The 26041-nt window shown below is 43.9% G+C and overlaps 1 protein-coding gene and 1 long non-coding RNA gene across 2 annotated transcripts in view; one reads left to right on the forward strand and one right to left on the reverse strand.

Annotated features, from left to right (window-relative positions):
* LOC120995754 overlaps window positions 1–16723 on the reverse strand; it is a 111632-nt gene extending 94909 nt beyond the window's left edge. Inside the window, exon 1 of the long non-coding RNA XR_005777661.1 lies at window positions 16669–16723. This is a non-coding gene — a long non-coding RNA (uncharacterized LOC120995754). The remainder of the gene's footprint in view (window positions 1–16668) is intronic.
* The window catches only part of JADE3 (jade family PHD finger 3), a 67030-nt gene that overhangs the window by 31566 nt on the left and 9423 nt on the right, over window positions 1–26041 (forward strand). The window contains exons 2-8 of the mRNA XM_040425152.1: window positions 65–126; window positions 9868–9950; window positions 16548–16705; window positions 19256–19446; window positions 20765–20976; window positions 21951–22118; window positions 23342–23458. Coding sequence (XP_040281086.1) covers window positions 78–126; window positions 9868–9950; window positions 16548–16705; window positions 19256–19446; window positions 20765–20976; window positions 21951–22118; window positions 23342–23458 — 978 coding nt within the window. The 5' untranslated portion in view covers window positions 65–77. The remainder of the gene's footprint in view (window positions 1–64; window positions 127–9867; window positions 9951–16547; window positions 16706–19255; window positions 19447–20764; window positions 20977–21950; window positions 22119–23341; window positions 23459–26041) is intronic.

Consider the following 26041-nt stretch of genomic DNA (forward strand, 5'->3'; position numbering starts at 1 on the left):
TTTCTGTCCTTACTGCTTTTTACATCTCTTCCTTTTTTCTTTTTCTTTTTTTCTATTCCTAAAGAGGATGCGTCAGGATGAAGCGACACAGGCACCTCAGCAGCAGCGACAGCTCGGACAATGAAAGTGAGTATTGCAATGCTAGATTCTGGCTGTGCTATTTTGTCTAGTAAAATGCGATACATCCAGGTGGAAACCGGACAGACGCCATTGTAGTCAATTATTATAGTCCGTTATGTTCTCCTATAAACGGAGCAGAGCAACTCAGATAAGTAGCACAAGGCCGCGCAGGGGTGAACAAGCCCATTATGGTCACTAATATAGGATATGGCTCCCATTTCTACATTTGTAGCATACTGCACTGGTTATTTCATTGCAAGAGAGCAGTAGTAGAAAAAACGGGAATAATCATAACCCAGATGAATATATGTACACTTTCATACTTGCGGCAGAGGAATCCGGTAGGCAGTTCCGTCGTCGGAACTGCCTGCCGAATCCGGCAAAACGAATGCCAACTGATGGCATTTGTAAGACTGATCAGGATCCTGATCAGTCTGAAAAATGCATTGAAATGCTGAATCCGTCTTTTCGGTGTCATCCGGAAAAACTGATCCTGCATTTTTTTTTATCACCTTTTTTTTCGGTCTACGCATGCGCAGACCAGAAGGACGGGTCCGGCATTCCGATATTTTGAATGCCGGATCCGGCACTAATGGATTCCTATGGGAAAAAAATGCCGGAGATAAAACCGTAGCATGCTGCGGTTTGATCTTTGTCCTGATCAGTCAAAAAGACTGAACTGAAAACATCCTGATACATCCTTAACGGATTGCTCTCCTTTCAGGATGCATGGGGATAAAACTGATCAATACTTTTCCGGTATAGAGCCCCTAGGACGGAACTCTATGCCAGAAAAGAATAAGGCTAGTGTGAAAGTACCCTTAGTTGTTGGCCAGCAATAAGTGCCCCGACTGTACATAGCGATGTGGAGACCTAAAACACTTAAATACATGCAATATACTCCTTGTGTTCTAAATTTTAGGCAGTTAGTACTCACTAGTCTGTCTGGAGGATAGGCCATCAGTATAAAAGGAATGGACAACCCCTTTAACCCTTAGGATACCGGAGGTTTTTCAGTTTACGTTTTAATTTTTCTTCCCTATACTCCTTGAGCCATAACTTTTTTATATTTCTGTTCACATAGCTGTATGAGGGCTTATTTTTTTTACGGGATAAGTTGTACTTTCTAATGCCACCATTTAATGTGGCATACAATGTAGTGGGAAGCGGGAAAAATTTCCAAATGGGGTGGAATTGGAAAAGAATGCAGAATTCCTCCACTGTTTTACGGGTTTTGTTCCCACGACTTTCTGTTTGCGGCAAAACTGACCTGTGCCCTTCATTCTCTGGGTCAGTACGATTACAACAATACCACATATGTATAGGTTTTTATGTCTAAATAGTGTAAAATAAATGTAAACTTTGAGATTAATATATTCTGACCCTCATAACTTTATTTTTATAGTTAGATCTACTGAGCTGTGTGGGGGCTCATTTTTTGCAGGACAATCTGTAGTTTTTATTGATGCCATTTTGGAGTGTGTGTGTGTAACTTTTTGACCACATTTAATAAAAAAATGTTGGGGTAAAAAGCGATGAAAAAATAGCAAATTGGATATTTTAAGCCTTTTTTCCGTTACGCCATTCGCTGTATTGGAAAAATATTTTTATTGGTATTTTATTTTTAGTTATTTTTAGTTTAATAGTATGGGTGTTTTCGGTCGCGGTGATACCCAAGCGGTTTATTTTTATTTTTTTATGTATTTTTTTTATTCTATGGAAAGGGGGGCGACTTAAACTTTTTTACATTTTTTTTTTTTAATGTTTTTTTAACAAAAAAAAATAGATTTTGAAGCTCGTATTTGAGCCTACAAAATCCATTTTTTTATTTTTATTCTGAACAGTCATAGATTTTTTTTTAGATCCATTAAGGCCTCCTGCACACGAACGTGTGTTCCCCGTGGCCGTGCTGCGGGCTGCAATGCACGAACACCGACTGCGGGGCAGCGAATCGCGGACCCATTCACTTTAATGGGTCCATGATCCGGCCATTCCGCAAAAAGATAGGACATGTCCTATCTTTTTGCAGAACGGAAGTATGGGACGAAACCCCGCATTCCGCATCTCCGGATTTGCAGACCCCTTGAAGTGAATGGGTCCTCATCCGTGATGCGGAATACACACGAAACAGTGCCTGTGTATTGCGGAGCCGCAATACGGCACGTTCGCATGCAGGAGGCCTTATTGTTCAGAATTTCTCGTTTCTTGTGTTGGCCTGCCATCTGCTGGCCTAAATAAGAATTGCAGCTCAAATGGGTCTCTTCAGCAAGACCCAGCGCATTAAAATCCATTACCGGCATCCTCATTGGCTGCAGAGTATGCCAGCAAGAAGCCCGGAAGCGCAAGCTTCCGTATTTTTCACCCTTTTAGATGCCGTGATCTCACTTGATCACGGCATCTAAAGGCTTTAATGACCGCGATCGGCATTATTGCCAGTCATTAGCCATGGGTTTCTGCTCTTTGAAACAACGGAGACCCGCTGGCCCTGACACCCCCTGCATGCGCGAGAGGGCTCCTTGTTTGTACTTTGCTCCAGCGCCATTGCTAGATCGTTGCTATGGCTCATCTGTCTCCAGCTAATTGTAAACAGAAGACAGAGGGGCGGTCCTTCATGCTGCATGCCTGCATTAGGTTTCAGAGTGAGGAGGCGTGTCTCTTAGTAATCCAATCTAATTGGCTGGCAGGAAGCTGCTGGCTACAGCAAGTGTGTATGTGAAGTAAGGGAAGGTAGCTTTGGCCTCACAGAACTGGCAGAGAAGCCATCTTGAGAAGATCCTCATATTGTAGGAGTTAAAACCGCCGTAACTAAGGCTAATTTTCCCCGGTGCCTCCACAACGGCACTCACAGGAGGGTGTCCCCTCCCGCAGGACAGGAAACGGCGAAGAAGCGGAAGATTTAAATGGCCGCCTCCCCCTTACCTATTCTGTCGTTTCCCGTCCCCGGGATAGGCGTGGAAGCCTCTCCTGGAGTGGCAGGAAAACTTTTTTTGCTATGTCGCCCAGCCTTGCCTCCTTCTTGGGGGTCCTTTCCCACGTTCATGTGGGAGGGATGGAGCAGGGAACGGGTCCCCTGGGGACGCAGGGCCTCCCTTACCCGTTCCTGGGATTAAGCCCTGCTTGCAGGCATCCCCAGGCGCGTGCGGCAGTTCTCTGAGCTGGAACTATCGTGGGATCCGGCGCGTGACGTCATCAGGCGAGATTCTCCTTGGGCAAGAGAATCTCGCAAGTGGGTGGAGCTTCCGGCGGCGCAGCGTTCAAATTCAATGGAGGAATTCACAGACGTCCTACTCGCTCTACGCTGACAGTATGCTGACCCCGGGAGACATGGACACCGCCAAGAAGCCTGTGGATCCCTCTGCCTCAGCCCGGTGCTCTTTCACACTTGCGTTGTCCGGATCCGGCGTGTACTCCACTTGCCGGAATTACACTCCGGATCCGGAAAAACGCAAGTGTACTGAAAGCATTTGAAGACTGAACCGTCTTCAAAATGCTTTCAGTGTTACTATGGCAGCCAGGACGCTATTAAAGTCCTGGTTGCCATAGTAGGAGCGGGGGAGCGGTATACTTACAGTCCGTGCGGCTCCCGGGGCGCTCCAGAATGACGTCAGGGCGCCCCATGCGCATGGATGACGTGTCCAATGCGATCACATGATCCATGCGCTTGGGGCGCCCTGACGTCACTCTGGAGCGCCCCGGGAGCCGCACGGACGGTAAGTATGCTGCTCCCCCGCTCCCCGCTACACTTTACCATGGCTGCCAGGACTTTAGCGTCCCGGCAGCCATGGTAACCATTCAGAAAAAGCTAAATGTCGGCTCCGGCAATGCGCTGAAACGACGTTTAGCTTAAGGCCGGATCCGGATCAATGCCTTTCAATGGGCATTGATTCCGGATCCGGCATTGCGGCAAGTGTTCCGGATTTTTGGCCGGAGCAAAAAGCGCAGCATGCTGCGGTATTTTCTCTGGCCAAAAAACGTTCCGTTCCGGAACTGAAGACATCCTGATGCATCCTGAACGGATTTCACTCCATTCAGAATGCATTAGGATAAAACTGATCAGGATTCTTCCGGCATAGAGCCCCGACGACGGAACTCTATGCCGGAAGAAAAGAACGCAGGTGTGAAAGAATAGCCTCCTCCCAGAGGAGAGATATGGTCACTGCCTGCATCTTTTTCCTTATTGCTCCACTTACAGGGTGCTTGTTATAGTTTGCTTATCCACCACCGGTGATGGGTCTTGGCCTCCTTAAAAGTTTAGCTGGCCCTATTAAGTGTAATCCCTTTTTGATTTTTAGGCCAGAGAGACCTCGATCCCAAAGCCGACTGGTGGAGACCTAATGCGCAAAAAATTTGCCATATGCAGGAAGGCCCTCTCCTCTAAGTCTAAAAAACTGCTGTGCCCCAAATGCACAGAAAAGATGGTTACTGACGAATCTCCATCCTTCCTCGAGACTATGAGATCCATGATAAAAGAGGAAGTTAGTGCTGCAGTGGACTCAAGAATGCCTCTTTCTCCAAGGCCATCTACGTCGCAGAGATGCCTGGCCTCAGATACGGCTTTTGACTTAGACAAAGGGGAATTGTTCTCCGAATCTGACTCCTCCTCCTCTGATGATGGCTCAGGGAAACCTCTGTTTCTGCCAGAGGAGACAGATGGGCTCTTTCAAATTTTTTAGAGCAACTATAAATATTGAGTAAGTGAAGGAGCCGCCTATACAGGATCAAATGTTCCAGGTGTTAGGAGAACGAAATAAGAGAACCTTTCCCATTCACAACAATATTAAAGCGCTTATTTCAGGAGAATGGAAGGATCCTGAAAAAAGATCGGCCATCACCAGCTCCTTTAAACGTAAATACCCCTTTTCAGAGTCTGATTCAGGCTTATGGGATAAAACTCCTAAGGTGGATGAACCGGTGGCCCGAATCTCAAAGTCTCCTTAGGGATCCCATGGATAAAATATGTGAAAGCCTGTTGAAAAAATCTTGGGAAATGAACACAGCAATGTTACGTCCGGGTATAGCATCTACTTGCACAGTGAGAGCGCTTTCTGTTTGGCTAAACCAACTGGAAGACCATCTGGCGGCGGGTACGCCGCAAGAAGAAATACTTGCTTCCTTGCCAACTCTGAAGAAAGCATCCAATTTCCTGGCTGACGCCTCGGCGGATTTGGTCAGACTCTCCGCCAGATCCGCAGCTCTGTCTAATGCAACCAGAAGGGCAATCTGGCTCCGAACATGGTCAGGAGATGCGAGCTCAAAAAATCGTTTATGCTCTATCCCATGTGAAGGTGACAGATTTGGCTCCACCCTGGACGACCTCTTGGATAAGGCTGCGGATAAGAAAAAAGTTTTCCAACGGAAAATCGCTACTTCCATCAAAGGCGTTCCTTTCAGAATCAAAATGGACCCTAAGAAAAAGGAAGGTTCAAAAAGATGGCAGCCTTCTAAAGGTATGGGTAGAAGATTTATTTTCAACCCCGAGAGCTCCTCAACCTCGAAGCAATGATGCCAGATGCCAAGTGGGGGGCAGACTAAGGCTACTTTCACACGAGCGTTCGGAGCGGATCCGTCTGATGTTTTATCAGACGGATCCGCTCCGATAATGCAGACGTTTGCATCCGTTCAGAACGGATCCGTCTGCATTATTACTTAGAAAATTTTCTAAGTCAGAAAGTAGCCTGAGCGGATCCGTTCAGACTTTACATTGAAAGTCAATGGGGAACGGATCCGCTTGAAGATTGAGCCATATGGTGTCATCTTCAAGCGGATCCGTCCCCATTGACTTCCATTATAAGTCTGGACGGATCCGCTCGCCTCCGCACGGCCAGGCGGACACCCGAACGCTGCAAGCAGCGTTCAGGTGTCCGCTCACTGAGCGGAGCGGAGGCTGAGCGCTGGCAGACGGATGCATTCTCAGTGGATCCGCCTCCACTGAGAATGCATTAGGGCCAGACGGATGCGTTCGGGGCCGCTCGTGAGCCCCTTCAAACGGAGCGCACGAGCGGACACCCGAACGCTTGTGTGAAAGTAGCCTAAGGCATTTCGCTTCCATCTGGAAAGATTTAGGAGCCTCCCCATGGGTGGTAGACGCCTTAAAACAAGGCCTAAAGTTGGAGTTTCGTTCCTTTCCTCCGGACCACTTCCTGGTCAACAAGAAGCTGCCTCAGAAAGAAAAACAAGCCTGCCTGGAGTTAGAGATTTTATCTCTAGTTCAGAAGAACGTGATTCGTCCGGTCCCGGAAGAAGAACAAGGCAAAGGCTTCTATTTTTTTTTGGTCCAAAAGCCAAACTGGTCATACTGTCTACTAATAAACTTAAAGGGTCTAAACAGATCCATTATATACAAACGCTTCAAGATGGAATCAATAAAATCCACAATAAACATTCTACCACAAGATTGCATCATGGCGACCATAGATCTGCAGGACGCCTATTATCACGTTCCGATTTCCATCAACCAAAGGTTCCTCAGAATTGCCGTCTTCCTAAAAGGTCAACTTTTTCATTTTCAGTTTTCAGCCCTCCCATTCGGACTCTCTTCAGCCCCAAGGGTATTCTCCAAAATAATGGCAGAAGTCACCAAATTTCTCCACCTAAAAGGCATTCAAATCGTACCATATCTTGACGATTTCCTGGTAGCCTCACCATCTGTGGAAGTCCTCCAGACCCACCTGCCACAAGTCCAGAAGTGTTTCACCACTCTAGGGGTGGATTATAAATTTCAAAAAATCGGACTTAATTCCGGAACAAAGGAAGACCTTCCTGGGAGTTCTTTTAGATTCCCATCTATTAATGTAATTTCTTCCTCAGGGAAAACAAGACTATCTGCTCCTGAAAATTTCCCAGTTTTGCAGCCGGAATATAACATCGATACGGAACATCATGACTATCCTGGGGCTTCTAACATGTGGGCCCAGTTCCACACAAGAACTCTACAGGCGTTCCTTCTATCCTCCTGGGACGGCACCGCCTCTGATCTGATTTTACTGATTATTCCAAGGTCAGTTAAAAAAATCCTTGATGTGGTGGAAAATTCGGAAGCACCTTTAATCGGGGGTTTGTTGGCGGCCAGGGGGTCAGATGATTGTGACTATGGATGCCAGCAGTACAGGCTGGGGGGGTCATTCAGACGGAAAAGTGGTCCAGGGTACCTGGGGAACAGATATGGAGCATGCCTCCTCCAATCTAAAGGAACACTCGGCCGTTTACAATGTTATTGTCTCCCTTCACACTCTCTCATCGCCAAAAAGTATAAACGTTTTTTCAGACATTACAGCAGTTGCCTATTTGAACAAACTGGGGAACCAGGAGTCGCTCCCTAGCAGCAGTAGCCACAAAGATCTTCTGTTGGGCAGAGAAAAACTCACTTCTCTAACAGCTATACATGTCAGAGGAGAGGACAATACGTTGGCCGACTTCCTCAGTCGCCAAACCTTAAGAGAAGGAGAATGGTCCTTGAATCCTCAAGTATTCCGTCAATTATGCCTCAGGTGGCGGACGCCGGAATTAGACCTGTTTGCCACAAGGGTCAACAAACGGACCAAACAATTTTGCTCCCTCTCCCAGGGGGATCATCCACTTTGGGTAGATGCTCTGTCTCGGCCGTGGCCCAGATGTCTTCTTTACGCCTCCCTTCCTCCCCCCCCCCCTTCAGTTTGATCCCCAAAGCTCTGATGAAGATGGAGGAGGAGGAGGAGGCCAAGGTAATTTTCATAGCCCCCTACTGGCCAAGAAGGTCGTGGTTCCCCCTACTGCTCAGACTTTCCGAAGGAACCTTCTGGACTCTCCCGTCCACGCCGGATCTCCTACACCAGTACATCATCCAAGTGTCAATCAACTAAGCCTGACGGCCTGGAGACTGAATGGGGGGCCCTAAAGAAGAAAGGTCTCTCAGATGCGGTGATTCGGCCTTAAGTGCATTCTTGGACATTAAATTGTCAGAATCCCCATTGGTCAGGCGCTTTCTAAAAGGTGCTATGAGGAGTGTCCCCATATCTCGTCCTACTGTTGCGCCTTGGGATCTCAACCTAGTTCTTTCGGTTCTAATGTACCCCCCTCCCCTTGTTTGAACCAGTTGACGAAATCCCTCTGAAACTACTCACGCTCAAAACAGTGTTTCTTACTGCAATAACAACTGCCAGAAGAATCTGGGAAATCCAGTCTTTTTTCTGCAGGTCTCCATATTTTAGTAATTCTGGACGATCGTATAATCCTAAAACACTGCCCAGCCTTCCTCCCCAAGGTTGTTTCTAAATTTCATTGCGCGCAGGAAATCTCGCTGCCTTCCTTCTGCCCTTCACCATCCTCTGAGAAAGAAGAAAGGTATCGTAACTTGGATGTGAGAAGAACCGTACTTTGCTACCTTAACAACACTGCCTCCTTCAGACGTTCTGACCAGTTGTTTCTCCAGTTCCAAGGCCCTAACAAAGGTTGCGCGGCCAATAAGGCAACTATAGCAAGATGGATAAGAAGTATGATCAGATCTGCCTATTTACAGAAGAATCTTTAACCTCCTGAGGGTATTAGAGCTCATTCCACCAGAGCAGTATCCTCCTCATGGGTCGAAACCGCATCAGTCTTGTTGGATCAGATTTGTAGGGCGGCCACATGGGCCAGCCCTATGACTTTCTTTAACCATTACAGGTTGAACGATTATAGAAACCAGGACTTGTCCTTTGGTCGCAGAGTACTTTCAGGTGCAGTCCCTTCCTAAGCATATTTACTCTGTCAATCCTCCTGTGAGTGCCGTTGTGGAGGCGTCAGGGAAAAGAGATAATTACTCTTACCGGTAATTGGTTTTTCCAATAGCCTCCACAACGGCACTGGGATTTCCCACCCGGTTATATTTCTCTTTGGTTATTTACTATAATGATCTAATTATTCTTAGTTATTACTACATATTCTTTCTTGCATCATTTCCGTGTCCTCGTTTATTGACTGAATAGGTAAGGGGGAGGAGGCCATTTAAATCTTCCGCTTCTACGTTGTTTCCTGTCCTGGGGGCGGGGACACCCTCCTGTGAGTGCCGTTGTGGAGGCTATTGGAAAAAACTATTACCGGTAAGAGTAATTATCTTTTTCACACTTGCTTTTGGTGCGGATCCGTCATGGATCTGCACAAACGCTTCCATTCAAATAATACAACCGCATGAATCCGTTTAGAACTGATCAGTTTGTATTATCTGTAACATAGCCAAAACGGATCCTTCTTGAACACCATTAAAAGTCAATGGGGGACGAATCCGTTTTATATTGTGCCAGATTGTGTCAGAGAAAACGGATTCGGCCCCGTTCGGTTTGCCTCCGCATCGTCAGGCGGACACCAAAACGCAAGCAGCGTTTTGGTGTCCGCCTCCAAAGCAGAACGGAGGCAAACTGATGCCTTCTGAGCGGATCCTTATCCATTCAGAATGCATTAGGGCAAAACTGATCCGTTTTGGACCGCTTGTGAGAGCCCTGAATGGATCTCACAAATGAAAAGCAAAACGCGAGTGTGAAAGTAGTCTAGGGGAACAACTCAAGGAAAACAGTGGTATGGGAAGAAACTAAAGAGTGCTTTATGCATAATGCTCCACCAGCAGTAACCTATGTCAAAATTGATTTTTGTTTTTTATGAAAACTGAGTTGCATTTTAAAACGAGACTAATTCATATATAATATATCATGTTCTCAGACTCAGTCAATGTGCATGTGCAGTGAAGTACATGGCCATGTAGTGCTTCTTCTGTAATGTTTCTCATCTTATTTGCAGGTCCTTCAACTTCCTTTTCGTCCTGTTGTCAGTACAGGAACAAGGGTAAAAACACAACAGAGGAGGAAAAGAAGTCTTCCGAGGTATGTAGTACAAGCCGTGGAGAGCAAAGGAGATTTTTCAGTGGTGGTATATTTTAAAATTTTTATAGGGGTTATTCAGCTTTTAGATCTGATGGCGAATCCTCCAGATAGGTCATCAGTATCAGATGGGGGTCTGACACCCGACATGGCCATTACAGCCTTTGGCGTTATACTCTGTCCACTGTCTGGTCTTCAGTGGCAGCCGCCACGACAGGTGTTGGACCCCCCCCCCCCCCCCCCCCCCCGATCTCTTATTGATCACCTACGCGGAGGATAAGTTATCAAAATCTAAAAGGGGAAAGCCCCTTTTTATGGTGCCCTTATACCTTTACCAGCTACTGACAACTCCAGTATCTTTCCTGACTCCCCCATACACATGCATACTTAGCCAAGCGTATATGTGTTTTCTATGAGGAGAAATCAGCAAGCAGACACCTGTGGCAGGTTTGTCTCCAAGGAAAGAAAAAGCATCAGGTATTGAAATTCAAATTCTCCACCAATATAATCTGTTGGAAAAGAGTTGGGAGGGCCCTGTAGACATTAGGTGGTTGGCCAGGAATAGTTTAATGTGTATAAGGTCTTTATTCTCGGGCCACCCTCTGCTGGATCAGCTAGTGGTTAGTAATGTCTCATTGGCTTTACTAGTTGTAGCCTCATCAAGTCTTCTCGTTTTGGTAGCTGTGGGATAGAGAGTGGATACCATGACTCTGGATGCACTTCACTTTGTAAGATGCTACATCCACTTAGAGAAATGCCCGCCATGTTAGTTTCATTTTTAATACATTACATTCTGTTTCGCTGTAACCGCTTATAGGGGTCCTGTTAAGGTAAAAATAAATTCATGTCTTCTACCTGTGTTTGAACAAATTCACATTTGTTTGGATAGAAGCAAATTGTAATCCACACTTTAGTTAAACACCCTGTTAAGTATGAGGATGTATGACTACGCCCCAGATAGCAGGCTCCCCACTGCGCGTGTTTCCATAGAGCCGCCCTGCCTCCAGCTGCTGCTTTTATTAACCTGTGTGCTGCCACATACGTCTACAAGACATCTTGTTCACATTTGGTTGCTTTGCCAATACTTTTTTAATTGACAGCGCTAAAGGGGTACAGTACAGCCAAAGTCTATGGGGGAGATCTATGAAAACTCGTGTAAAGGAAAACTTGCTTGCTTTCTATGGGCAACTAAGCCATTTTTATTTTTTTCCCACCAGTTTTCATAAATCTATAATGTGGAGACCTCATGTTAAACCCTAATTGTGGTACCACAACCACAGTCTTCTAGGCAGCTAAAGGCTTTTCAGAATTGATGTTTCTGAAACTTGCTACTTGAAAAGCACTCCTTTCTTGGGTGTATGGCTCTTGTGATTCTTATCTAGAAGACTCTACTTTTGTACTAGTCACTGTCATTGATGGGGGACAATTTCAATAAATCCGGTATCTGCGCTCATTAAAGGGGGTTTTCTCTGAAAAAACAAACATTTCTGAAATAATGCACACCATTGTTTTAACTATAGCAAAGCAAAAAAAATATTTCGGCTGTACAGTGTTATATTCACTCTCCTTTTTTTTATTTTATTTTTTATTTTTACTCTCCTATATCCAGCTGTTCTTTCTTCACTTCTTCTAGGTAGGCAGCAGCTCATCACATAAGACTTGCACTTGCATCTCCCAGAAGTAAATTGTAGTCAGCTCTTGTTAAGGACGCATTTTGCAGACCGCACATGGGCGGCGCTATACAGAAAATGCCTATTCTTGTCTGAGATTGCTGACAAGAATAGGATATGCTCTGTATTTTTTGCGGAGCCACAGAACGGAACAACAGACCGTGTGCTTGTCCGCATTTTTGCGGCCCCATTGAAATGGATACAGTCCCAGAAATACGGTCGTGTGAATGAGACCTAACCCTTACTCCTGTGTTGTTCACCTGCATGAAAAATAGTCTCTCACACACAGCCCCAGCAGATACCCTAATAAATAGCATTGTGGTATGCAATCCCACCCACCATTTCCTTCTCTGCTGTCTAGTGAGAGATATAGCCATATACTAATATGAATTTAGAAGTAGGGAAGAATGAATGTAAGGTGTCGAGATCACTATGCCGGCATTGGGAGCAGGACAGTTACTGAGCATGTTAGTCCACCACTGAATGCAGGAGCAGGTGGACCAGAATTTCTCCCACAAGGAGAAGCAGCAGGGGGTGCTACCATAGAGGAATAATGTATCATCTACAACATCTACCGTAACAATATTTTTATTGTACGTACTGTGACATTTGATATGGCCTATTAAAGGGGTTGTCCGGGTTCAGAGCTGAACTCTGACATGCCTCCATTTTCACCCAGGCAGCCCCCCTGACTTGAGCATCGGAGCAGTTCATGCTCCGCTGCTTTCCTTTGCCCTGCGCTAAATCGCGCTGGGCAAAGGCATTTTTTTTGAGATCCAGTGACGTATCGGGCTCTCCATGGGGCTGCCAGGAAGCCCAGTGACGTCACCGACACTGATGGGTGGGATTTAGCGCTGCCCTAGCCAGTAAAACTGCTAGGGCAGCGCTAAAGCCCGCATATCCGAGCCGGTGACGTCACCGAACACACTGCTGGGCGGAAGCTTCCGACCGGCAGTGTGTTAGGATAAACAAAAGAGCCCGTGCCCTGCGCGATTTAGCGTAGGGCAAGGAGCGCATCGGAGCACGAGATGCTCCGATGGGGGTGCTGCCTGGGTGAAAATAAGGGTATGTCCGGGTTCAGCTCTGAACCCTGACAACCCTTTTAATTGCATAGTAATAACCCCTTTAACGTGTGCATTGGGTCAATTTAGACCACAGCCCATTTACTTAGAAACGGCATTGTGTATTTAAATGATTAAATAGGCTGGTAATAAAAAGAACAGACGCATTAACAGCAAATTGTGGGTGCTTTCCAGGGAGCAAGTTGTGACTTATTTTATTTTTTTTCCTCCCTCTGTACTGGTGAGACATAAACTGGAAAGTATGTGAAACCAGCAAACATTCTGCATTTGCTGGCTGTATAGCTAACTGAATAAAACTTTGGGCAAATTAGCTTTCATCATATATGTTGGAAAATATACAGTAAAAGCTTGGCCGTAATCTAGTGAAAAGTTCAGCTCCATATTGTGTAAACCATACAAAACAACATCAATCAGATGGTAAATGGTGTCATTTTATTTATTTTTAATAATATCTGTTAAAGATGTAAATTACCAATATGTTCAGTGCCATGAGAGTGCAATTTCTAGTTTTGTACATATATAAGCAAATTCATGTGTATTGATAGAAAATGCAGATGGTCACTATGGGGGGAAGTTATCTAAACTGGTATAAAGTAGAACTGACTTAGTTGCCCATAGCAACCAATCAGATTCCACCTTTCATTTTCCAAAGGAGCTGTGAAAAATGGAGGTGGAATCTGATTGGCTGCTATGGGCAACTGACCCAGTTCTACTTTATACCAATTTTGAAGAATCTCCCCCTATGTGTCACACACACACACACATGTAGAGAATAATAATATAATGGATAAAACAATGCACCATAGTCCTAACTAATTAAAAATATACGCGTACTTCATGGAGAGTCATTCTGAGCTTATGTGATAAAGTTTTGTTTCAAAGGGGTTTCCGGTAATATTTTTTATGACGTGCCCGCCGAAACAGAAGATTCATACTTGCCTGCTTCACACTGCTCCTGTCCTCCCCGCGGTCGTCTTTTTCCAGGCCCCGCGCTGGTTACTTCCGGGTGGCCAGTTTCCCACACAGCGTTCAGCAGTGTTTTCTTTTGCGTTTGAGCGAGCACGTAAACCACATGTTATTTAAAAGTCTGTAATAAATTGTGAAAATGTCTACCTTCACAGGGCTGGATGATTAATTGAATTTACCCTGCCAATCGCCATTTTAGCTAAAATTTGACTATTAACAGAATTGCAAATCGATGTTATATATTAGAAAAGCTATGTCCCCTAGTGGAAATAAACAAAAAAATAATATATATATAAAGGTTAATAAAGTTTTTTATATTAAAGTAAATAAAGAAGTCCCATGTACTCCAAAATGGTACCGGCGAAAACGACATCTCATCCTGCCAAGCAAGCAGCCTTGTATATGGCATACAGTACATAAGCTAGGGTTCTTGGAATGCGGCGACATAAAGTTTAGTTGTTTTTTTTTTTTTTAGTTTTGTTTTTTGTGCGAGACATGCTATTAATGTGCAAAGGCAATAAAAAAAGAAATAAAACTATGCAGATTTGGTATTGCACTAATCCTATTGACCCACAGAATAAATAAAACTAACGTGCTACTTATGCTGCCCAGTAAATGTGTGAATTTTAAAGTAAAAGACATTGTGGAATAACCGCAATTTTGCGGAAGGGGTGCGCAAAAGATGCAGATAGCACACCATGTGCTGTCTGCATCTGTAGTTCCGTTCCACGGGCCCGGAAAAAAATAAAATATAGAGCAAGTCCTAGGCGTTTTCTATATAGCTCCGGCCCTGTGAGTTCCGCATTTTGCGGAATGCACGTGGCCGGTATCCGTATTTTGCGTACCACAAAACACGGCATGGTCGTGTGAATGTAGCCTGTCTGTACTCCAATGACTACAAGACCAGACAGATGACATGTCACTGTTTTAATCATCTCACCGGACATAAGGGTGCAGACCCATTCATTTTCAATAAGGGCGGAATGTGCTGTCCGCATTTGCGGATCCGCACTTCCGCATCAGTGTTTCAGTTTCGGCAAAAAAATAGAACATATTCTTGTACGCAATTGTGGTCAAGATTAGGCATTTTCTATTATAGTGCCGGCGATGTGCGGTCCTCAAATTGCGGAATTGTCGGTGTCTGTGTTTTGCGGATCCGCAAAACACTTACGGACCTGTAAAATGGAAAACTTTATTTGCCTGTAAAAATCAGCGAGTCCTAGACAACTTCTTTAGGCCACATTCAGACGTGGTGGGTTAGAAACAGATTTGTGGCAAAATTCTGCCACGGCCAAGCACATCCAAAAAGTTACATATGGATGTTCAGGGCTATAAATGATTACGTTTTCTGCCATGAAGATATTGCTGGGGATTGCCTCATGAGTAGCATTCCCTTGGCACTCTATTGGGAACATCACTACTGCTCAGGATAACGAATGTGTAGTTCCACATATTTCACAGGGAACATCACTCCAGGTTGATGGCTCAAAAGTACTGAGATGAATCGGACTCTGGAGGCTCAGATAGTGCCCTGCTGAATGCTCTCCATAGCTGGGTGTAATTGCCTTGCTTTGGACAACTTCCAGGAGCCGCCATTATATCTTAGATCTCTAGGCGATTTTGGAAAAGAATGGGATTTCTTATTCTTACGCTGGTTTTAATAAAAATACAATAAAAATACTCTGGTGTATGATGCACCAATGTTAAGGGGTTGCGGGTCTTAATCTAAGCACATGTTTGGGAGGTCCATGCAAGGAGCTGGCATAGCTATCTGGTGTTATGGGCTGCCGAACTCCCACCCATGGTTTGACCACTTTGCATAAATGCAGCAAGGTTGTTGGAAATGGGAGAAAAAAAATCACACATTTTGGCGCGAAACAGGACATGCTGAAAAACGTGCAACTTTTCCATACCAGAAAACTGGAGTGGCCTTTTAGAATTCCTCCCCCTTTGTATCACTCCCCCCCCCCCCCCCCCCCCCCCTTTCCCGTGTCCTATTTCAGAATTGATTCAGGAAACATTTTCTTTTTTTAAATGAACTTGCTTTGCATTGTATTTCTACTCGATCATTGCAATGTTTTAGATCTCCTCCTTAGGCCTCTTGCACACGACTGTTGTGGGTCCGTTCCATGCAATTTGCGGTCCCCAATGCACGGGCAATGTCTGTGCGGTGGCCGCGACGGATCAAGACCAATTCAACTTGAATAGGTCTGTGATCCATCCGCACCGCCAAAAAATAGAACTTGTTCTATTTTTTTGCGGTGCGGAGGCACGGACAGAAACACCACAGAAGCACTCCGTAGTTCTTCTATGGGGTTCCGATCAGTACTTCCGTTCCACATCTCCATGATTGCAAACCCATTCAAGTGGTGCCTGTGTATTGTGGACCTGCCGTATGCGGGCCGCAATACAGCCATGGAACACAACGTTTGTCTGCAAGAGGCCTTACTCTTCCATTGTGTAGGCTTTAGGGCCAGTTGACACGACTGATTTTGAAAAACACACTTAAAAAACTCAGTGTAAAAAAAAAACGCTTCAGTTGCGATAATTTTCTGTAACAAAATCTTCCTGCATGTGGAGGCACTCTTATCAAATAACAGAATAAAAAGCAATCAAAAGTCATATTTACCGCAAATGATAGCATTGAAAACTGTAACTCGTCACACACAAAAATAAGCCCTCCTACCAATCAGTCAGTGGGGGGAAGTTATGGCTCTTCTGGAGTTGGTCATTAGGGCCCAAAATAGGCCAGCCACTGAGTGGTTAACGGTGTTGCTAGGAGCGAAAGAGTTTTTAGCTTGGGAGGAGATTAGAATCCTGTACTGAATAATTTTTGACCTTGCATTTCACATTCTGACGTCCGCATGTTTGTGCTTTATCAGGTATTCCGAAAAGACCTAATCAGTGCCATGAAGATTCCCGATTCCCAACATGTCAATATGGAAGACTACTATCACTTTGTAGACACGTGGAAGCAGGAGTGGGAGAAGGGAGTTCAAGTACCTGCTAATCCAGATTCCATCCCACAGCCTTCTCTCAGGTAGATATAGAATCATCTGCACTGACATTTGTTTTATAGAACCTCTTCAGCCAACCTTCGCAACATGCCTGTCGATAGATATGAGATGTATAGATGAGGGCTGGGCGATTTAGCAAAAAAAAAAAATGATGATGTACAATTTAAGAACAGTTATGAATTTATTTTTTCTGGTAAAAACTTTTATTTTTCTCTTGAATTGACATCATTTTGGCCTATGTATAATTTGTTGAATTATTTTTTTTTACTTGCAATAATGGGAAAAAAGTTTTTTGTACTTCAAATTGACGACGTTTACCATGCAATAAAACTGCATGTTCCTTTTATTGTATGGGTTAGTATGATGATGGCAATACCAAATATGACGTTTTATTAGTTTTTTACTACCTCTGCAGAATAATAGAACGTCTTTTGCAAAAATGATTGAAAATTTTTTTATGTCGTCCAACTTATTCATTTTTCCACCTATGTAGCCAAATACAGGCTTCTTTTTTTTGCGGAATGAGATGTGGTTTCATTCATACCATTTTGGGATACATACACTGATTAACATTTATTTTTGGGGGGACAGGAACAATTCCATTATTGTTTGCGTTTTTCGTGTTTTTACGATGTTAATGGTGCATTGTGAATGACGTTATCTTTATTATATGGGTGGTGGCAAATATACCACTTTTACTAAGTAATACCTTTTTTTCATGGGAAAATTGGTTTTATTAAATTTTTCTTTATATTGTGGGGATTCGCTCTGGTAGACAGGGTGTGCGGACGCAGTACAGAGGCAAATCAACAATTCTTAAATCAAACTTCCGTGTTTATTCACACACAAATCAAAAACAAAACGTCACTTTGCAGTCTTGGTGTTAGTTCACACACAATGGAAAGTCCACATAGCAAAAATCACCTTGTTGGCAGTTCTGCCTCCAGCAGTCCATAGCAGGCTTTTAGGGGACCCGTTTCCCTTACAGACGGGTCTCAGCCCTTCAGCACGGCACAAGCCTCAGATCCCAGCACACACACCTCCTGAGCTCCACTTTCAGACTGAGGTAATCCTCCTCACCTGGCAGTGCTGGCTGGTTTTTAGCCCTGGCAAAACCCGGCCTGGAACATGGGGAGTAGTCACCCACCCAGCACTTTGACTATTCCCAGTAAGAGGCGTCCCGGATCAGCTATACAGCCATACTAAGTATTAAAGTATCAAACAGCAACTGCTGCTGACACATGAAAACCAGCTGCCAGGAACCTCGGTGACACGTACCTATCTTCCTTGTACCTTCTTACAATATGAACAAACTTTATTAACCTTTTTAGTAATTTTTTTTTTTACTCTCACTATGGAACATTGCTCTTATAATACAATGGTGTACTGAAACTTGGCTACCAAAGCATTATAGCCAATCCCTGTAACAATAACAGGCATTCAATTAGGCTGGGGCACAGTGTAATAGACATACAGTCATGGCAGACCTAGGGGCTTTTATTAGGGCCAGGACTGCCATGGCAACGCATCTGCCCCTGCTATTGTGTTTGTGGGGGGCCGATGGTGACAGGGAGCCTCTGTGTAACACTCTGGATGCCTCAGCCTACTAACCACAGCATCAAGGGAGTCAGAGGTTATCCAGGAAATCATAATGATGACCTATCATCAGGATAGACTGGGTCTGAGTCCCAGCGCCCCCACTGATTATCTGTTCCAGAGAGCCGCCACGACGTCATGTTGCCTAGGAAGAGGCTGCGTCATTCACAGAGCGCTCATCCTCGCCTAACAGCTGATCGGTGGGGGTCCCGGGTGATCTAATATTGATGACCTACCCTGGGGAATGTTGCAAAACGACTGGCACTTCGCAATGGATGACTATATTAGTGAATTTATTGGTCACATATTACATCATAGTGATGCGTTTCAGCACTAGTGTGCTTTCATCAGACTATGTATATACATCTTTGATGTCTATACATAGTCTGATGAAAGCACACTGGTGCTGAAACGCGTCACTATGATGTAATATGTGACCAAAAAATTCACTAATATACAGTCATCCAGTGCCGGTCTTTTTGCAACATTGTTTCCTTGGACGCCAGCCCGCTGACACGTGCACCGCATATTGAGAAATACTGAAGCAGTGCCGACCAGTTATCTACTTCTACCCTGGGGAATGGTCATCCCCTCTAAGTGGCCATCATCGGCGTTGCCTTTGTTACCGGCCGTTAGCAGGAGCCTGGCTTCAGTCAGTGTCAGGCTTCCATAATGATCTAGAACATTGTATTAGCATAGCCTGTGCAATGTCTCTTCAATCCCTACAGCCTGTACCTTGATTAATGTCAGGGGCGGCAAGGACTAAAGACGGTGTACAGGCTGCACTCATGCAGTGCTCCTGAAGAAAAGGCTGCTGCTCTGTATTCATTTTGTGTTTTACTAATAATTGCTATTAAAAATCCTTTCACATCAATACAGCCAAAACAGTCATGGGCTTTGTGGTGTACATTGGTTACTGCTCTAGATTACAAGACTCGCTTACTTGATTATTTATTTTTATTTTTTATCCTCTTTAGGGTCATTGCAGAAAAAGTGAAGGATGTTCTGTATTCTCGTCCACGAAAGTACATCCATTGTTCAGGCCAAGAACCAACAGAACCTGGTTATATCAACATTCTGGAATTGGCAGAGAGCATGTGCCGTTACGATCTCGATGATGTGGACCTCTTTTGGCTTCAGGAATGCAACCTTGAGTTAGCAGATATGGGTAATTAATACACCACATGCACAGAAATGGAAACGCACAGTGCCGCACCTATGCATGGTTTGTGTGTGGAATTCCAGCTCAGTTACATTCATTTCAATAGCTGAGCTTCAATGCCAAATATAACCTATGGACCAGAGTGTAATAATAAAAAGCAACCATTTTCTAATCCTTTTCAACCCCTTTTATTACTGGCCCTTCAGTTTTAGAATTGGATATCCAGCACAGTGGATGAAAAGCTAAGAACTCCTTTATGGTAGAACAAAATATCACTGTTTCGGTCTCTCTTGTTGCTGCAATATGCTTAAAGGGTTATTTCCATCTTGGACATTGGGAGCGTATCGCTAGGAAATCCCCCAATATCTGATAGGTGCGGATCCCACCTCTGGGACCAGCACCTATTCTTAAAACAGAGCTCGCCACGTCCAGGTGGGTGCATGCGCGGCCTCCACCCATTTATTCCTATGAGATTGCAGAAAAAAGAACTCGGCTATTTCCATCAGCCCTATAGAAATGAATGGAGTGGTGACAGCGCTTGCGAGGTGCGCCTCCCATTCATTTCAATGGGACTTCCAAAAATAGCCGAGCGCGTTACTCTGCTATTTTCGGTGCTTCCATAGAAATAAATGAAGGCTAGCTACGCATTCGCTTTGCGCCCTCTGGAACTTTGTGGACTCCATTCTAAGTATAGGTGTGGGTCACAGAGGACCCACACCTATCAGACACTGGGGGCATATCAATATGGCAACAATTTCAGAGATGGGGATAACCGCTTAAATTTCTTGCTGGCAGACATTCAGATTTAATTTGTATAGCTGACTTTTCCAATATGTTTACAGTACCTTATGAGACTCTGTCCCCAGCAATTAGCTTATCTCCAAAGATCTGGCTGCTGAAAATCACCAGTGACCGCCACTGTAGAGGAAATCTAGTAATGCAAGACTCCTGTACAAATGAATGGGCTACTCTGTCCACCAGGGAGGAGCTGCTTTTTCTAGTGTTCCAGCTACCCCACATCCATGATGTCCATGAACTCGATAGGATATATGGACAGGGATCACAGCCATGTCCGCATTTCGGACACCTTTCATGTGCGTTTGTTATTTTTCTCACCCCCATTAATAGAAAAACCTCCTCATTGTGGACCAGAATACAACATGTTCTATAATTTGTGGAGCTGCCACATGGATCCTCAAAATATATGGATGTGTGCATGGTCCCATTGTAGAGAGTGTGCCAGCTGCCCAAAAAAAAAGTGTGTGTACAGTGTGCATGAGGCCTTATTCTCATGCATTTCCACCTGTTCTTTTTTTTTTCTTAGGATGTGCTCCTTTGGATGAGAGCACTATGGAGAAGACATTAGAAGTCCTGGAGCGGCAGTGCCATGAAAACATGAATCATGCCATAGAGACAGAAGAAGGCCTAGGCATCGAGTACGATGAGGATGTCATTTGTGACGTGTGCCGTTCTCCTGACAGTGAGGAAGGCAATGATATGGTCTTCTGTGACAGGTGCAACATCTGTGTTCACCAGGTGGGTTTCATGTTTTTTTTGGTGTGTATACCACTGCTAAATTGCTCAGACAATTATACTTACATTTTCCATCTGTTATTTTAAGAGCTGAGATAATTATTTTGATTGTATAGCTTTTTCTGTGAGTTCGGGCTCTGCAGTCTTCTCTCCGATTGATAATGTCTGTAACTGCTGTGCTTTTTTACTCGTTTAGCCACCACAAAACGTATACCTTTTTAAAGGGGTTATCTGACTACTTAAAGAAATAAAAAAAATGGTAGCATATACTGTAAAGTAACTAAAGAGTACTTGCCTTCAGCTCCCGGACCAGTCAGCGCAGATTTTGTGGCAGAAAATTCTGCAAATGAAAATTGGTTCCATGCACCTTAATGGAGCGTGCAGAAATCCATGTGCCTGCTTCAAATGAATGGAACTGATTTTCAGTGTGAAGGCTCCCTAGTGGTTTTCTTTTTTTAAATCAGAATCATTTTTATTGGTTATTAATAAAATTATTAATAAAATACTAATTTGTATACAATGACCAAGATCCTGTCAGTCCATCCATCAAATTGACCACACCATACTGGATCCATCACTATGGTAACCTCAAATCAGCGTAATATAAGTTACATAGACAGAAACTTGATGTTATGATGATACAGAACAATACAAAAATACTGTTAAATAACTACTTAACATCTTACCAACCTCCCCCCCCTCCCTTGCATTTCCCTAGTGGTTTTCACCAGTCTCTTGCTGCAGCAGTCACGCCCTAGCAGCGTGGAGACTGTGTCTTTTGTGACCATATGCGTAGGTTACCCCATGTGATGTGGGTTTATTTATTTTATTTTAGTGCATTTGCCGTTTATTTTCTCTCTCCAAAGAGTCAGATAACCCACTTTAAAGGCAAACGTCATTTCATTGATTGTGATGAGAAATGATAACCCTATACTGGAGCTTATACAATAAGACATGACCTTTTTCTCTGTTGGCAGGCGTGTTATGGCATACTGAAGGTTCCAGAAGGCAGCTGGTTGTGTCGCACTTGTGTGTTAGGGGTCCACCCACAGTGTATTTTGTGCCCAAAGAGAGGGGGAGCCATGAAGCCCACAAGAAGTGGAACAAAATGGGCCCATGTTAGCTGTGCACTATGGATACCAGAGGTATTTATTATTCTGTGCTTTAAAAAAAAAAAAAAATATATATATATATATATATATATATATATATATATATATATAAAATATTATATTTTGTCATTGAAATGAAAGAAGCACTCTGGATTGTTTTTGCCTGTATAGTGCATTATCATTAGAAGAGTTGGCCATTTTATGGCAGCGTTTAGAAATGTGCTGGAAATAGCATTGCAGTCATGGTACTTTGTGCAATATCGAGTCCCTTGTGCTGACAGCTGGCTCTTGTGTAAACAGAACGATAATTCACCCAACATGGCCGCCGATGAAGTAGGTTCAGCCGTGACCATCAATGGCCTCCATAGAGTAACACAGCATGGCACTGCACATGTGCCAATTACTGAAGCTTTGCGCAGTGGTGTTCTATAGAGGCCGCTGATGGATGGGTCTCGTCACGTTCACCTCCATCAGTGGCCATGTTGAGTGAAGGATCATTATGTATGTTCAAGCCAGCAAAGGAAGCAATATGGACAATCACAATTAGAGATGAGCGAATTTCATATTTTGAAATTCGTTCACACTTCGTTTGTTGGTAACAGGTGAATTGCGTTATGGATTCTGTTACCACGGACTATAACACAATTATATGACTGAATGCTGGGGCATTCCATTATTCATTCCGTCATAATAAGTCTATAGGCTGAATAACGCATCCGTCCCATTTCTGTTATGCAGGGGAGTCCTCCCCTGCATAACGGAATAGCCCATAGACTTCTATTATGAGGGAATGAATAACGGAATGCCTCTAAAGACATTCCGTCATAGAATTGCGTTATGGTCCGTCGTAGGGGAATCCATAACGCATTTCACCTTTTACCAACAAACGAAGTGTGAACGTATTTCAAAATATGAAATGAGCTCATCTTTAATCACAATACATTAGTAATGTCTCTTGTATTAACGTAATCTACATGATAATGTCATGTGCTGATGTGAGACAACCCCTTTAAGCATATATGGAGTCCTTTATCAAACTTGTGTAAAGTAGAACTGGCTTAGTTGCCCATAGCAACCAATCAGATGCCACCTTTCATTTTCCAAAGGAGCTGTGAAAAATGAAAGGTGGAATCTGGTTGCTAAACTAGTTCTACTTTACACCAGTTTGATAAATGACCCCCATAGTTCCTTTTAAGTTACCCCTCTTATTAACACAGTTCTGTAAAAAACAAAACAAAAAAAACTTTCACACACAGGTGAGCATTGCGTGTCCTGAAAGGATGGAACCTATCACTAAGCTTTCTCATATACCTCCAAGTCGGTGGGCGTTGGTTTGCAGTCTGTGCAAACTGAAGACGGGAGCCTGCATACAGGTATAAGCAACATGAAGGATATGGTACCAAGGCATTCTCTTTTGATGGCTTGTCTTAATATGAATGTGTACGGTGCTTTGCAACCAAGTACAATTTGCCTTGTTTAACTCCTTTAGCAACCAAGCCGTTTTTCGTAATAACTTAGTTTTTAATCCCTGCCTTGCAAGAGCCATTCTTTTCTAGCTTTTTTTACTTAAACCCCTGCAGGACTTCCACGGTACATGTATTGCAGAAGTCCTTTCTTTAAACATGGCTCCCGCTCAGAAGTTGAGCAGGCGGTGTAGCCACCAAGTGCTTGCTGTTTTGCTGAGCAGACAACCAAGGCAATGTCCGTGATCAATGATAATGGCAATTATGGACATTTAAAGAGGACCTTTCACTAGAATAAAACATCTAAACTAAGTATACAGACATGTAGAGCGGCGCCCAGGGATCTCCCTGCACTTACTGTTATCCCTGGGCGCCGCTCCGTTCTCCCGGTATAGCCTCCGGTATCTTCATATGTTTGGCTCCACCCAGTTGAACCTGACGGCGTCTCCTTCTCCCAGGCTGTAGCGCTGGCCAATCGCAGCGCTCAGCTCATAGCCTGAGTTTTTTTTTTTCTCTCAGGCTATGAGCTGAGCGCTGCGATTGGCCAGCGCTACAGCCTGGGAGAAGGAGACGCCGTCGGGTTCAACTGGGTGGAGCCAAACATATGAAGATACCGGAGGCTATACCGGGCGAACGGAGCGGCGCCCAAGTATAACAGTAAGTGCAGGGAGATCCCTGGGCGCCGCTCTCCATGTCTGTATGCTTAGTTTAGATTTTTTATTCTAGTGAAAGGTCCTCTTTAACCCATCAGATGGTATGGTTAATAGTGAGAGGTGAAACCCCGGAAGCGGTGCGCTCTCAGGGCCTGAATTGCTCCCTTTTGCTGAAATGGGAGCCTTTCAGATGCTATGGGAACATCGGGCCTTCTGAAGGATCCGAGGCCTGCCACAACAATGTTCTCATGGCAGGGCTGCATAGGAACACAGTGAATCTCCCTTAGACTGGAATGTTAAATATTATCTTTCAGCCTGATCAACCCTATTAAACCAAGCATACTGCCTGGTAGGGTTGATCATACTGATTAAAATGATACCTTTCATTTGTCAGTATGTTGAACTGCTGCAGCAATCTCAGTTTTTATTTATATGCAAATGAGAATATTTGAGCACCAAGGGGCCATCCAGAGCCTGTGGAGCACTGCTTTTGTAACACCCCCTATGATCTGCACACTCCCCTCTCCTCCTGATTGACACACAAGATGTCTAGCTCTGTCAGTCAAGGTTAGCAGGGAGTGGGCAGAGCACAGGGGTGTTAAATAAAAAAAAGCAGTGCTTTAAGGGCTGTGGCCGGCCCCCTGGGCTTACTAACTAACTAACTAACTAACTAACTAACCTACTAATTTGCATATAAATATAAACTGAGATCTCTGCAGCAGTTCAACATACTGACAAAAACGGGTATAATTTTAATCAGCTTGATCAACCCTACCAGGCTGTATGCCTTGTTTAATAGGATTCATCATTCTGACCGAGGCTTTTTAAATCACTACAGACTATGGCAGAAACGATCGCAGTTCAAGTCCGCTAGTGTATAAAACTATGTTTTTAAAAATATTAAAAAAAATAATTCAAATTGGACCCCTTTTCCCCACAACAATCATAGGCATTGCCGCATCCCACAATACCCTTACTATTAAAATATACGGTAAATGTATTTTTCCCAATCAATCTCAAACATTTTCTTTTTATAAAAAGTGATTCACACCCCAAAACGATATCAATAAAAGCTACGGAATGACCCACAAAAAATGAGCCTTCACTGATCTCCATAGACGTAACTATAAAAGGTTATGAGGGGCAGAATTTCGCAACGCAAAAAAAAAAGGTGGGGGGTTCTCCTCAGCATAGGTCATCAATATAAGATCATGGGGCGCCGACTGCGGGCACCCCCACTGATCAGCTATTTGAAGAGAACACAACGCTTGTGTGAGCTCTGTGTTCTCTTTGTTCCGTCCCGTTGAAGTGAACGGAAAGGTGGAGTTGTATAGGTCATCAATATAACAAAAGCCGACAACCACTTTACAACGCAAGAAAAGTTATATAAATGTGGTATCGCTGTAATCGTACTGACCCAGAGAATGAAGTTAACAACAGGTTTTACTGCATAGTGAACGCCGTAAAAACTAAATCCATAAAACCGTGGCGGAATTGTGTGTTTCCAATTTCACCCCATTTGAAAGTATGCAGAATGACACCATTTGAATATACAGTGTGTCCTTTAAAAAACAAGTCCCCATAATTAAAAAACAAGTCCCCATACAGCTAGAAGAATGGAAAGAAAAATAAAGTTATGGATTTGAGAAGGCAGGGAGTAAAAAATTAGCAGAAAATGGAAAATTACTGGGTCCTTAAGAGGTTAATTTTTCCATCGACCTAGCTGTAGTTTTCATTGGGGCACATTTTGATCATCTTTTATTCAATTTCTTTCTTAGGAGCAAAGTGACCAAAAAAAAAAATGCAATTCTGGCATTAGAATTTTTTTTTTTTATACATG

Source organism: Bufo bufo, chromosome 3 (assembly GCF_905171765.1).
Source record: "Bufo bufo chromosome 3, aBufBuf1.1, whole genome shotgun sequence".
In the NCBI taxonomy this organism is placed as follows: Eukaryota; Metazoa; Chordata; class Amphibia; order Anura; family Bufonidae; genus Bufo; species Bufo bufo.